Genomic DNA, 14,879 nt, shown 5'->3' with positions numbered 1-14,879 from the left:
CCTCGATCTTCCTAATTGTCCCCTCTTCCAACAGCAATGGTATGGCACGGAAGAGGTAAAGCAGCTTGGGAAACATAGACATTTTAATAACATTTACCCTTCCGATCAATGTCAGATGTAGCACGTTTATCCTCCTAAGCTCACTCTCAATTGACTCCAACAATGGGTGATAATTATCCGGAATGATCTTATTCACATCGGCATTCACCCTTATCCCCAGGTATACTGCTGAATCCACATATCTTTGATCTGATTTAATGATATTGTTTGTGCAAATGATCTGTGTTTTCCCCTCATTCAGACAGTATCCTGACTGTGCTCCAAAATCCTTAGCCATTTGACATATCTCCACCATTGCTTGTTGAGGGGCAGTTGTGATAATTGCCAGATCGTCGGCATATGCCAGGATTTTGGTAGTGTAGCCATTAAGTTTCACCGGAATGATCTGTTCGGACGTCAGAATTTTTTGGATCAAGGGATCTATATACAGCAAAAATAATATCGGGGAACAGGGGCAGCCTTGTCGAGTACCCCTTTTAATTATTATTTTGTCCCAGCTTTGACCCATGACCGTAACCCTTGCAGTCGGATAGCTATACATAGCCTTAATTGCCTTCAAGCTCTTCTTCCCAAACCCTCTTCCGACCAAGATCCCCCACAGGTACTCCCATGTCACACGGTCGAATGCTTTCTCAGCATCTAGAAGGATCATGGCCATATCCTCACCCCCGGCAGCATAGGCATCGAACAGGGCTATAGCGCGTCTTATATGGTCTGTGGTGCCACGACCTGGCACGAACCCATGCTGCCAAGGGGAGACCAACCGACCGACAATCCTTCCCAACCTTTTCGCCCAAACCTTGGAATATAATTTTGTATCAGAATTGATAAGGGAGATCGGGCGATAAGAGCCTGGATTATTTTAGGGTTTTCCTTTTTTGTGAAATATAACGATGTTTGTCTCTTTCCAAGTTTCAGGGATTAACCCTGAACACACTATACCATTAAATAAATCCAGCAAAATTGGGGCGATTTCCTCCTCTAGACACTTATATACCTCCAGGGGGATCCCATCAGGCCCCGCTGCTTTACCCACCGCTAGTTCCTGAAGCGCTGTCTTTACTTCCATTAAAGTCAGGTCAGATTCCAATATCTCCCTACTCCTTTCATCTATTTTTGGGCCGTCATCTTTAAGAGTTGGGGTCTGTGCCATCCCATCACCCCCTTCATCATATAATTTTTGGTAGAAGGTCTGAAAAACTTTCAGAATCTCCTCCGGCTCAGTATAGTCTGGACAAGGTGACCCTGCCTGGCGCAGTCTACACCACTTAGCGCTCGCGTGATAGCGCTTGCTTGCTTTTAAAAATTCCTGTTCGGATATTTGATTTAGAATTTCATTTGTTTTACCTTGCTTTTAGCTGCGCTCCCCCCTGGCCCATTACTTGCATTTAAATGAGTAACCACACCGCTGTTTAGCGGATCCGGGATCACGGGGCCGCCATCTTGAGGAGGACGCTCCCTCTATCGCCAGGTCAGCGCTCTAGCGCTTCATTTTCATTGAGCCACACGCCTACTTGAGGCGAGGAACCGCCGGCGGTCAGCCTGGACAAGGTGACCCTGCCTGGCGCAGTCTACACCACTTAGCGCTCGCGTGATAGCGCTTGCTTGCTTTTAAAAATTCCTGTTCGGATATTTGATTTAGAATTTCATTTGTTTTACCTTGCTTTTAGCTGCGCTCCCCCCTGGCCCATTACTTGCATTTAAATGAGTAACCACACCACTGTTTAGCGGATCAGGGATCACGGGGCCGCCATCTTGAGGAGGACGCTCCCTCTATCGCCAGGTCAGCGCTCTAGCGCTTCATTTTCATTGAGCCACACGCCTACTTGAAGCTCGTCACTTAGCGCAGCGGTTACGCGCAGCGGGCGCGCCTTCGCAGCGCCTGAGTCCAGCCAGAGTCCTGCCCGTCTGCGCTCGTCCGCGCTGGGCCGGGCTCCGGGCTTGGCACACTCTTCTCCTGGTGAGTAAATCTATTATAGTCATCATGATTCTTACATACTCCTATGAAGAGTTGTATGCGCTACGCGGTGCTCTTAATAATAACTGCTCTATCTGCCCTTTCCTGCCTCACAAGTTCAGCTGTACTCGCTGCAGCTTCTCATTAAGAACCCCTACTAAATGCAGATCCCTTCAACACCAAGGTAGACGAAAGAGGCAGGCATGCTCCAGGACAGCTTCCACTCGTCCCTCTTTAAGATTTTGGAACATCAACTGCAGATCCTTGCCACAACACAGATACAATATCCATGATTTTCTTGTTGAAAATCAACCTGATGTGGTATTCCTGACTGAGACGTGGCTCCGGGATTGCTCAGGCCCGGACATTGCAGATGCAATTCCTTCCAATTATGCCATTCTTCGTCAGGATAGGGTTTCTGGTAGGGGTGGCGGAATTGCAATTGTCTACAGGAATGTATACACTTGTAAACTGGTAGATGCCACTCAAAAAGATTGTGAATGAGCCCTATTTAAACTGACCATTACCCCCCAATTTACGTTGTCAGGATTATTGGTATACCGTCCCCCTGGGACAGCGAGCTCATGGATAACATCATTACCGGATTTTTCAGCTCCAGTACTGCTCAAAGCGTAGAATTTTACGATCTTAGGGGACCTAAATATACATCTAGAAGACCACGAGTGTCCTTATAGAAATCAGTTTCTCTCCATTTTGGAAGCTTTTAATCTTCAACTTCAAAACACAGGTCCCACACATTGTGCCGGTCATTTATTAGACCCGATTTTGTCCAATCTTTCTTTAGACTGCTCTCGAGAAGCCCTACATATTGCCTGGTCCGACCATTTAGCCGTCCCTTTCTCTTTAGATATGGCTGAAACAGCAATAAGACCTGAGGTGGAAACTGCTAGGCCAGCTCGGAATTGGGGGAAGATCAACATGCCAGAACTCAATAAGCTGTTGATCAAAACACTTCCGTGCACTGAACTACCAGTTGCTGCACTCAATTGTGCCACTGAACTCTGGCTAACTAATGCTGTTAATTCGGCGTTACCGATGACATCGAAGTCTGCTTCCTTACATCATCCCCCGGCTCCGTGGTACTCTGAACAACTTAAATGCCTCCGCTCACAATGTAAGACCTTGGAGCGTAAATGGAGACAAGGTTATTCCCCCTCACGTAAAGTCATCTATAAAGAAGCCTTGAAAAAGTACCACAATAGCTGTAAAACTGCTAAAGCAGATTATACTAAAAAAACTGTGACTGATGCACAAAATTGCCCAAAGGTACTATTCTCTGTTGTTAAAAAATTGACCGGTGCAAATTCTACTCCTCCCCCCCGGAACTTGATGCCGCCCAGTGTCAATCCTTGGCAGATTACTTTATAAATAAAGTTGATCTTATCTACGACCATTTTACCACACTCCCAGGGACTACTTCTACTGTCCCTGATATGGTCCAGGAACCGGTGAACACCGCCATTGATGCAGTAATCACTACTTGGCAGCCTTTAGATGCCATCTCCTTTGTCTCCTGCTTAAATAGTGTGCGATCGGGCTCCCCACGGGATGCTCTCCCGGATAAAATATTAAAACAATTAGATTCCCTCACACACCCTATTATTATCAAACTACTAAACGCTTCTCTGAGTGAGGCCCATGTCCCCCAACCTTGGAAACACGCCATGGCTGTACCTTTATTGAAAAAATTGGGTGCAGATTCTTCCAACTCTGCCAATTTCCGCCCTATATCATTGTTGCCTATCTTTTCGAAGATACTGGAGAGACATATCAATTCCCAGCTTTCCAAACTGGTCGAAAACACTGCTTTTCTCCATCCTTCGCAGTCGGGCTTTCGGCCGCGGCACTCAACTGAGACTGCCCTCCTGGGGGTAACAGAGAGTCTTAGGCACGGTGTCGATCAGGGAAACACCATGGCGCTCATCCTGCTGGATTTGAGCGCAGCCTTCGACACCGTGTCGCATTCCATCCTTATTGACTCTCTGAAATCTCTAGGTGTGGCAGGCCAGGCCCTGGCCTGGGTGGTGTCGTTCCTTAGCGACCGAACCTTTCAAGTGTTTTCCCCTAAAGCAGCTTCCACCATCTGCCCATCTACCCGCGGCGTTCCCCAAGGTTCAATTCTTTTTTTTTTTTTTTTTTTTTTTTAAATTTCTTTTTATTGTTGCATCCGAAGTATCACATGCGAAAAAAATTAGCACACGGTAGAGCGTCAACATTCCGCTCAGGCCGTCAGTCATGCAACTTTTCTTTGGTGTTGGATGTCATATCCATCATTAGAACACTTTGCTTTTGAACTAGTAACATAAGCAAAACAGAAGTAACCCCAGTAGTCCCCAAAAACAAAACAGCAGCCCACCAGCCCCCCACCCCTCCTCCCTCACCTGAGCCCCTCCCTACTGTGCTATAGAGCTCTCGTCATTCTCATAGACATGATCTAAGCATTAGAGGAGACAGAGATTGAGCATGAACCCCCGGCATGCACATTGTCCCGCCCAGGGTCTCCCTGACCTCTTATTGCCTGTCTGCAATACCTCAGTCTAGGCCGTGGTACTGTCTCCACTTAGCCCATATCCTCCGAAATTTTTTGGGGCAGCCCCTGGCTTTGTAGGTCACCCTCTCCGCCGCCATGTACAGGTCTAGCCCTCTCCTCCATTCCTCTAAATCTGGGGATTCGGGTGCCCCCCAATGTCTTGCGATGTCCCTTTTCGCCACCACGAAAGCCAGTACCAGAAAGATAACCAAGGGGCGGGTTAGGTCTACTTCCGTTGTCACGCCTAGCAGCGCCAATCTAGGGTCGCGCGGTATGGCCACCCCCAGTACCTCCTCCAGTTCCAGGAACACACCTTCCCAGTATCCTTGAATGACTTCGCAGCCCCAGAGTGTATGGAAAAAGTCGCCATTTTGCCGACGACACCTAAGGCATGTTGTGTCAGGTACCCTACCCATTTTAAAAAGTCTCCCCCTGTCAAAGTAGGCTCTGTGGAGGACCTTAAATTGTATGAGACGGAGTCTGGACTTAATCGCCACCTCGCGAGGGTGCATAAGGGCGAGCTCCCAATCCAAATCCTCCATGTCTCCCACGTCCGCCTCCCACTTGTTTCGTAGACCCTGCAGGTCCCCTAGGATATTGTTGGTCAGAGTTTTATACGTTAGGGATACTGCTCCTCCTTGTATGTGTTCCTGTAGCAACCTGCCCTCTAATGGTGTGTATTCTGGGATGTCAGTAAGTGTGATATTTTGTGCCCTCCAGGCGTGCTTCAATTGAACATATTTGTAGTACTGGGTGTTGAGCAGGCTAAATTCATCCTTGAGCGCCTGGAAGGTTTTCAATTCCCCCCTTGCTATCAGGTCTCCCAGTGCGGAAATGCCGATGTCGTCCCACCTTCTAAAGCCTTTCAGCTTATTAAGTTCGCCTAGCCATTTACAGCACCACAGTGGCGTCTGTCGAGTGGGTCTCTTGTCCCAGCCCATAGTCTTTGTCGCTCTATGCCATGCCGTTATCGTAATCCTGGTGGCAGGTAGGAACTGCTGCCCCACCGTCTCCCCATAGAGGTAATGCAGCACGGTCTTATTTGACCATTTAGATCTCTCTAGTGCATATGTAGGGTGATCGGCTGCCGCATGTAGCCACTCGTTAATCGGGGCGAGGTGTTCCGCCCAGTAATACGCCTCTAGGTTGGGAAGCGAAATCCCCCCGCTATATTGGTGTCGCTGTAGTGTTGAGAGCGCCACCCTCGGCTGTTTCCCCAGCCACAGGAAGGCACGCAGGTCTGCGTGGATTTTATTCAGGGTCTTAGCCGGTAGAGGATAATATTCGTTCTGAAGCGCATAGAGAAATTTGGGTAAGAGGACCATTTTGTACAGTGCGGCGCGGCCTAATAGGGTGAGTGGGAGCTGTCTCCATCTGTCCATCTCCGTCACTGCGTCAACCATTATTCGGGCTATGTTGTTAGTGAAAGATCGTCCCCTATCTAACGTGATGAATATCCCCAGGTATTGAAAGCCGTCAGTCGTGTGGATAAGTTGCTCTGGCAGGCACTCCCGTCGCCCTTTACCTTGTGGATCATATAGGACCGATTTGTGCCAGTTGATCTTGTGGCCCGCCCGCGCCCCGAAGTCATCTAGCTCTCTGAACAGTGCTGGAATTGTCTTGTCTGGGTCTGTCACATATAATAGTATGTCGTCGGCATACAGAGATATTTTCTCCTGCGTTGCGTCCGATTCTCCCCACCTGAAACCCCTAATTTCCCTATTCTGTCTAATCCGTATCGCCAAGATTTCAATCGTAAGGGTAAAAAGAAGGGGGGACAGCGGGCACCCCTGGCGTGTCCCTCTTCCAATTGGAAATTCACGGGACAACCATCCATTGACCCGCACTCGCGCTCTCGGGTTTGAATATAGGAGCTGGACCCATTGCAAGTATTTGGGTCCGAACCCAAACCGATGGAGGGTCTCCATCAGGAAAGGCCAGTGGACTGCGTCAAAGGCCTTCTCCGCATCCAGTGAGAGGAACCAGTGGGGTTCACTTTTCTCACGGACTTCCTGTAGCCAATTATGAGTGCGGCGGAGATTCAATTTGGTCGCCCTGTCCGGAAGAAAACCGGACTGATCCATGTGTACCAGCTCTGTTATCGCATTTCTCAGACGCCTAGCTAGGATCGTGGCCAGAATTTTCGTCTCGATATTGAGGAGGGAGATTGGGCGGTAGGAGGCACAGTCGTCCCTGGGCTTTCCCGCTTTGTAAATTGGGACGATAGTGGCTGTGGCCAGATCCGGCGGGAGACTCCCTGCCCGGTACGCATCCGTGAATAAGGCCTTCATGTGTCGCTGCAGCAAATCCGCCGTCCGTTTAAAAAATTCCGCCGGGAAACCATTGGGCCCCGGCGTTTTCCCCGGTTTCAACGTTGTTACGGCTTCCGATATTTCCTCTAGAGTCAAGTCCGCCTCCAGGGCTACACTGGCCTCTGTGGACAGAGTCGGCATCTCCATAGCACACATATAGCGTTGGGCGTCCTCTCTGTTTCCCAGGTCCCTGGGCCTATAAAAGTCTTCATACCCAAGGTTCAATTCTTAGCCCTTTATTATTTAATATTTATGTTAAACCCTTGGCGACCATAGTTGAACAGGCTGGGCTAACCTTGTTCTCCTATGCAGATGACACCCAGATTGTCTTCTCCCTATCAGGGAGAGATGAGAACAATACCTCCGCACTCAAGTCTGGCCTCATCCTTGTGGCCGACTGGATGCGGAGAAATTGTCTCAAGCTGAATGGGGAGAAGACCGAGGTGGTCATTCTGGGTCGGAACAAACATCTCTGGGGCCCCCGTCATTGGCCCATTGAACTGGGAAATGCGCCGACACCATCCTCTGCAGTTCGTAACCTGGGCGTCATTATTGACGACAGGCTAACTATGAAGCAACAGGCCACTAAGGTTGCAGCCATTTGCTTCTCAACGCTGCGGTGGCTTCACAAGATTCTGTGGATGCTCCCCCTCTCCTCTCGCAGAACCGTAGTCCAGGCACTTGTAACATCACGCCTGGACTATGGCAATATTCTCTACCTGGGCGCAGATAAAGCTACCATACATGTGCTTCAGGTTGTACAAAATGCGGCTGCGCGCCTGCTAAAGAACGTCCCTAGACGCACTTCAGCCGCTGCCGCCTTGCGTGACCTTCATTGGCTGAGCGTCCCCGAACGTGTTAAATTCAAGGCACTCTGTTACATGTTCAAGACCAAGCAGGGTAGCGCTCCAGCTTATATTCAAGGGTTGGTAAAACCTTACAGACCCTTGCGCTCACTACGGTCATCGGACACTGGCAATTTCACAGTGCCAAGATGTAAGCTGACAAAAATGGGAGGCCGTTCCTTTTCTATTTTGGGCCCTAAATATTGGAACTCCCTCCCACTGGCACTAAAGTTAGAGACCAACTTACTTCGCTTCCGTAGGGCTCTGAAGACACTACTTTTCACTAAGCGTAGCCAATAGTTGGTTGTGGCCTCAAGTCAGGTGCTGCACCGTCCTTTCTTCTACAGTCTATCCCTGGCGCCGGGAAACCCACTGTGGGTAGCTGTGCGCGATAAAAGCTTAAATAAATAAATAAAATAAATAAATAGTCATTCCCATTTTCCTGTATGCAAGGAATCATATTTTTAGATCTCTTCTGCCTAATCCGCAGTGCTAACACTCTTCCTGCTTGTTCCCCCGTCTCGTACCGGTTCGCCCTTGAGGACTGGTATTCTCTGGACTCCTTCTGTGTCACAAACCCCTGGAGATCCGCTTTGATGGTGCTCATTCTATTTAAGCTTGCCTGCCCATCGATCCGGTGTCCTATCTCTTTAATATGTTGTGTTTCAGCCAAGCCCAGTTTCCCGATCAGAGTTTTGACCCTCTCCCTATCCTCCTTCCTCAATCTGGCTGAGCAATTTATTGTCTCCCCCCTCAGAGACGCCTTAAATGTATCCCAGACTGTATTGCGGGAGGCACTATACCTGTTCATCTCATAGAATTCCTTTGTCCATTGCCTTATATGTCTCACGAACCTATCATCAGCGAGAAGCGTTCTTTCAAATGACCAGTTCGTTTCTCGCCTTTTTACATTATCTACCACACATGTTAGAATCAGAGGATTGTGGTCAGAGATATATTTGGGCAGTATTGTTATATTAACTTTACAAAGCTTGTCTGATGAGAGAAGGAAATAGTCCAATTTGGAATATTTTTGATGCGGGAAAGAAAAATAGGTATAACCCGGTTCAGTCGGATGTTTCACATTCCACACATCCTCGAGTCCATGCGATCTCATAAGTGAGGTAAGCGCCCTGAAAACTTTTGGCTTCGATCCTGTATAGCTGGCTACCCTATTCCAATCCACAGAGACATTCATATCCCCACACATTATAATAGGAGTTGGCCAGTCTACCAGCTCTTGCTCCAGAATATCGAAGACTTCCGGCTCATCATAATTTGAGCCGTAGACTGTACACAAAGTATAACCAAGGGTCAATTCTACTATAGCCCATCTTCCTGAGCTATCTGCCTTCACTCTCTTTGCCACACCTAGATTTTGTTTGGCTAGAATAGCCACCCCCCTGACCATTGAGGTTTGTGAAGAGCAGGCAAGTGTCTCATAACCCCTGATATATAATAAATTTCTACTAGCCCAGGGCAAGTGAGTCTCTTGCAAGCAGAGAATATCCAAATTGTTATATCTCGCAAAGTGACCAACTCTCTGACGCTTCCTCCAATCATTTAGCCCCGCGACATTGATGGAACAGATTTTAATGTGTGCCATAATCTAGTATTGACCTTTCCTGATAGTATAACAAGCAGAATCTTGGTACATTGACTAAAATGACTAATGCTCTCTTACTGGAACAAGAACCTTTCCTATACCGAAACATCTCATTTTTCAATTTTTGCTCCCCCCCCGCCCACCCCTTCCCTTCCCGCCATTCTCCCACCCACCCCCCCTCCGATCCACCCCACAAACCCCCCACCACCACCCACCACCCACACACCCACTCGAATAAGGCGCTCAGACCTGGTCTGTGCACGTGATGGAGAGCCGATTGAAGCGGTGGAGATGAATTTTTACGAATCCGTTCAAAAGACCCTGCCCTGGATAATAAGGTACCGTTACTTAGTGTCTATCTAAATACCTTAGGATAACCACACTTTAACCTATTGACCTGTTGTCCATCTTATCGAAGCATTTATCAATATACCAGTCAGCATTATTTCATCAGGCTCGTGCTCATGCCCCTTGAGAGTCCAGATATTCTTTAGCTTTTACCTCTGATGTGAAATACAAAATTCTGCCAGCATTGATTATTTTTAATTGCGCCGGATTGATCAGATATGCCTGCATGTTTTTGGCTTGAAAAGGAAGAATCAGCTGCCTCAATCTCCAGCGTCTCTCGACTGTTATATGGCAAAAGTCTGGCCTGACAAAAAAAGAGATCTCCCCAACTGTTTTCCTTGCATCTGGTCTTGCTTTTTCCGATATTGCTTGTCTTAATAAAAAGTTGCCCAAGTATATCAATATCGCTCTGGGCTTATCCGTTTCCTGTGTATGTTTTTTTGGTTTAAACGGAGTACGATGCACTCGCTGTATTTCCTCAGCCCAGTTCCAGCCAGGGAGATCCACAAAGGCTTTCTCAAAGAATTTGATAATGAAAGCTCTTACATCCGGCCCTACCGCCCCCTCCTGTACCCCTAAGACTCGGAGGTTATTCCGCCTTTGCCGGTTCTCCAAGTCCTCCAGCTTCCATTACATGTCTGTTATCTGGGCTCTCTGGGCATCAACCTTAGTAATGGCAGCCGCCGACTCGGCCTCCGTCGAGACCACTCTTTCCTTTAAGTTTGCCACTCGATCACCTAGGTTGACACACACTTTAGACAGCTTCCTTACTGCTCCTTGCATTTTTCTGACAGTCGCCTGTGCCTTACGGCTGTCCTGGCGAGTCTCTTCTCTATGAGCCAGGATTTCTTTGTGTATCACCTCTAAAAGGGACATCTGTGCTGCCTCCCCGTGTGGACAACCAAGTAAGGGAGAGTCTGAAGAGTGGTCCGAGCTAAGCTCCTGGATTTTAATCCCGGCAGGCGGTCTGGCTGAAGATATATGAGGGTCCGGACCAAATTCCGGCTCGCTTTCTGTATCCAGATTACTTCCTCCCTGTACTGAGCTGTCATCCTCTGACCACTCACCGCCTTCTGAGACAGAGAAGAAGCATTCACTGGGAGGGTTATCCTTGTCTTTATCAATTGGCTTTTCATGACCAGGGTGGTCCCCCATAGTCACCATATTGTCCAAGGTGCCCTCTACTGTAGTTTTCTGTTCCGTTGTCTCATTTACACTTGAAATAACATCTTCTAAATTTCCTCCAGCCCCCTCCAGATCCTCTATGGCCTCCCTCTTCGAGTCTTGGTCATTGGTCAATTTAACGTTAGGCCCCGCTGAGCTACCAGGAGATTCTGTGTTTGTTTCAGAGAAGTAAGGGGGTAAGACCCCTCCCTCACCCCCTGCGGCAGCCGTTTTCTCCTGCCCCTTCTCCACAGCCATTGCGCCAGTTTTATGGTCTTTCTCTTTGCCCATTTTAGCTAACAAATCTATAATAGGGGTAGTTGCTGGCTTAGCTTTATTCGACTGTTGATGTCTTCTTACCGGCGGTGTCTGCCTTGCCTGACGACTTTCCCCTTCTTCGATCTCAGCTGCAGCTTCGACAGCTGCTTTCCTCTTCGCGGCCGCTTTTGAAACCGTATTCGGTTTTGGCGCCATGGCTCGCTTCGGGCTTTTAATTCTATTCTCCAGGCGGATACGGCAGCTTTTCCTCGTTGTCGGGAGCTCCTGTCTCCCCCGCTGGCTTCGCGGGTTTAGTAGCTCCGCGCTCCTCCCTTCCGCAAAGACTTCTCCCTTCACTGATGCTGATGCGGAAATCACCGGCCCTCTTTGATCCGCATAGGCTTTGCCCCTTGCAACTCTCACCGCTCGCGTTAGCTCACGAAGCAGGCGTCCGATGGGGCCGCGGCAAGTGTTGGGCAGGAACATTAGTCGTTCCCTGAGCAGCTGATCGGCCGATCTCACCGCTCTCCGCCGTCCTCACACCAGCAGCCAGCAGCCTCGTGGAAAGAAAATGTCCAAGACACTGTTTGTATTACAAACACACTATAGGTAGGTTTTCCATGCTGTATTGCCACGTTTTCTGTGCCGTGATGTGCCGTGATACGGTATCCTTTGGCATCCGCAATCAGACCAGGGTTACACACTCATCTCCACCGCCTCCATCACTCACAGCCGTTCTACACGGCCACCATCTTGCCTTCCTCCATTCGTGGTAAAATTTCACACAGTGCTCTTTTAATCTGTAGTGGTTACAACATTGCAAACGGCAGACAGACATCTGGGTTTCTCTTGATAGATAGATTACTGTTCTTGAGTAAATTGTATATGTTACATTTTCACAAATGGTATTGTATTAAACAAATTGAACAAGCAATGGTTTGCCCTAACGACACTGCAAGTATACCTAATAAATGCATTGGTAAAGAGTTACAAAACAATGCAGGCAATTGTAGAAAAATACTAAGGAGAACACAGCGGTTTATAAATGTGGGGTATAATTTTACAAAAAGGATTTACTTGCACTTTTTTTGGAGGGGTGGGGATATTCATGGAAGACTGCCCCTGCCAAATGCCTTGGTCATTAATGTTTGATAGTATAATAACAATATTGTTTAATCCGTGTCTTTAAATGTAAATAAAAAGCTAAATACAACTTCTGTTTTAATCTCTTCTAGTGTCTACTGGGACTATGCAATGACTATTCGTTTAGAAGAAATTGTGTATTTACACTGTCACCAACAGGGTAAGGATCTTTCTTTAATTGCTTTTATGCAAAGCCAGAAAGCTGAGAAAAAAGACATGATTTGCCTGTCCTTGTAAATATGCTCAGATTAAATGTATTTCAGTGTTTCAGTACTTATTTATTGTTTCAGTTGACAGCCTTACACTATTTTAAAAACGTGCAATATAAGAAAATCTCAATAAAAACGTGAGCACCGCAATCTGTGAGTAAGTTCATTGAAAACATTAAAATAAAAGTACAATAAAATGCTACAGAAAATAGTCTTCATCGAAGGCATACAACCTAAGAAAAGGAGCATGTTTAAATTCTTAAGACACAGTGAAGTGTAAGTGCAATGGAAAAGGTACACATTACCATTAGAGGCAACATCCTGAATAAGAGAAAAACATATGCATCACTATCAATTAGAACATTTGGGAATTATCATCTTTTCAGATGTAAACAGTTTGTCAACCCACCAAAGGAGTTAAAGTGCAGTGAATAAAAGTAGTTCAGAATTGTGCAACTTGTGCATAAAATAACAGTTTGTTCCATTATGGGAAACAACCAGGTTAATAGAGAGTACCTACTTAAGTATAATCCTAGAGGGCAGGGCAACTTTCTCAAGCAGGGCCACATAACCCATAAATATGACACTATGGAGGTGACCACATTCATATCATCTGGTTTAATACACCGCGCCATTGCTGGTTTAACACATATGACCCCATAGTGCTTAAAAAGGGGGAAAAGCCACCTCCGCTGGGCGGCTACATATTTATTTTACAAAACAGCATAAATTGCGTTCGGTTGTCTAGACCACAAATGCTACAATCATAGCAATCGGATCTGCCATCAAACATATGTATACCTATAAGGAAATCCCTGGTTGCGAGGATACCTAGCTGGAATCTTAAGTACAATGTTCGCTTTAATTAAGGGTATAGTATGTCTAGATATTCTGGACACGAAAGGCCATAAATGTTACTGAAAAAATTGCTCATAAGAGATCCCGGCTTTAGCTGGCAGTATTTATTTATCTGCATGTATTCAAGATTCCGATCTTTAATGAAATCTGCAGTATCCTGTCTAATACTACCAGGAGCTTCCCACAAAGATATCAACTGTAGTTCCTTTAACATTTTTTGTACATGTGACGATCATGTATGGCCTTGGCAGGAGCAGCTAGCTGTGACCTCCTCTAGGGTTTCTAAATAAACTGTGGTCTTAAGGTTTCTTACCAGTCTTACCCACTAAAGAATTGGCCTGAGAGCAATAGTTTCTGATTTAGGTATAAATTAAGCCTGGTGTACAGTGCCGCTAGAGGGGTACCTGGCACAAGCCCCAGCAAATTTCGGAGGAAAGTATTCTCAACTACTTGGAGTCGGTGGACATTCACAAACTCCTATAGTTCCGCACTTTACAGTGCGGCCGCCACTGCCCTTTGCTTATATATTTGTACAATATCACTAAAACTTCTGGCACCAGTCTGATGTCTAAACTTTAAAACTGCTCTGACCAATTGTCTCAAAACTAGCGTAGCCTTCTGTATTTGGCTGAACCATCGCAAATTCTCTTTCAGTTGAATTCCCAAATAGTCAAACTGCTTGACAGTATCGAGGGGAATACCTTCAATCGAAGGCTTTCACTTAAAACAGGGGGAGGGCCTCAATACCAAACACTTTGTTTTGCTACCATTGATGTTTAATGACTTCCTGTCATAATACTCCATAAAATGTGTTAGTAGCTTATGAGCAGCATTTTCTGTTTGTGCCATAAATACTGCGTCATCCGCATATAATAATATTGGCACGCGCTTCCCAGCTACAGTTGGAATATTTATGGGGTCCTCCATCAAATAGCCAGCTGCATCATTCAAAAAAAGGCTAAATAGCAAGGGAGCCAACACGCATCCTTGCCAGACACCTTTTTCAACCGGAAAGGGTACAGTACACTCCGAGCCAGACCAATACTGTACTTTGGTCGTGTTACTAGTATGTAGGACCTGTATAGTCATTACTAGAGAGGGATCAACACCCAGGTCCACCAGTGATCTCCACAGCTTCTCTCTGTTGAGAAAATCAAAAGCTGATTTCAAGTCCACAAATATTAGGTACATCAATGTCTTCCTCACCACCGTAAACTTACAAGAGATCATAAATAACCAGAGAGCCTGGTCAATGATTCCAATGGGGGCCTAAATCCAGCTTGCACTTCAGTCAAAATGTTGTGAGCATCGACCCACCCCTGGAAGCGGTTGAGTAGGTCTTTCCCCAGAATATTTCCTGCACCATCTAGAAGAGAGATCGTACGATAGTTGGATGGGCTGGATCGATCGCCTTTCTTATGGATCGGCACAATAATGGCCGAACGCCATGAAGGGAGTACGAAATTTTCAGCGAGTGCCAAAATAAACACTTTAGTAAGGATGCTGCTCCACAAATACCTCTCCTTACAATATAAATTGATAGGCACCATATCTAGGCCTGGGGCCTT

The 14,879-nt window shown here is 46.8% G+C and overlaps 1 protein-coding gene across 2 annotated transcripts in view; it reads left to right on the top strand.

Annotated features, from left to right (window-relative positions):
- Nucleotides 1–14,879, top strand: part of SGSM1 (small G protein signaling modulator 1) — a 1,153,128-nt gene that overhangs the window by 637,739 nt on the left and 500,510 nt on the right. For both annotated transcript variants that reach the window (XM_078667338.1, XM_078667339.1), the window contains exon 10: nucleotides 12,337–12,404. In XM_078667338.1, the coding sequence (XP_078523464.1) occupies nucleotides 12,337–12,404 (68 nt within the window). The remainder of the gene's footprint in view (nucleotides 1–12,336; nucleotides 12,405–14,879) is intronic.

This window comes from Lissotriton helveticus, chromosome 11 (assembly GCF_964261635.1).
Source record: "Lissotriton helveticus chromosome 11, aLisHel1.1, whole genome shotgun sequence".
Lineage (NCBI taxonomy): Eukaryota > Metazoa > Chordata > Amphibia > Caudata > Salamandridae > Lissotriton > Lissotriton helveticus.
The sequence above is the reverse complement of the archived record's forward strand: the minus strand, read 5'-3'. Positions and strand labels throughout refer to the sequence as shown.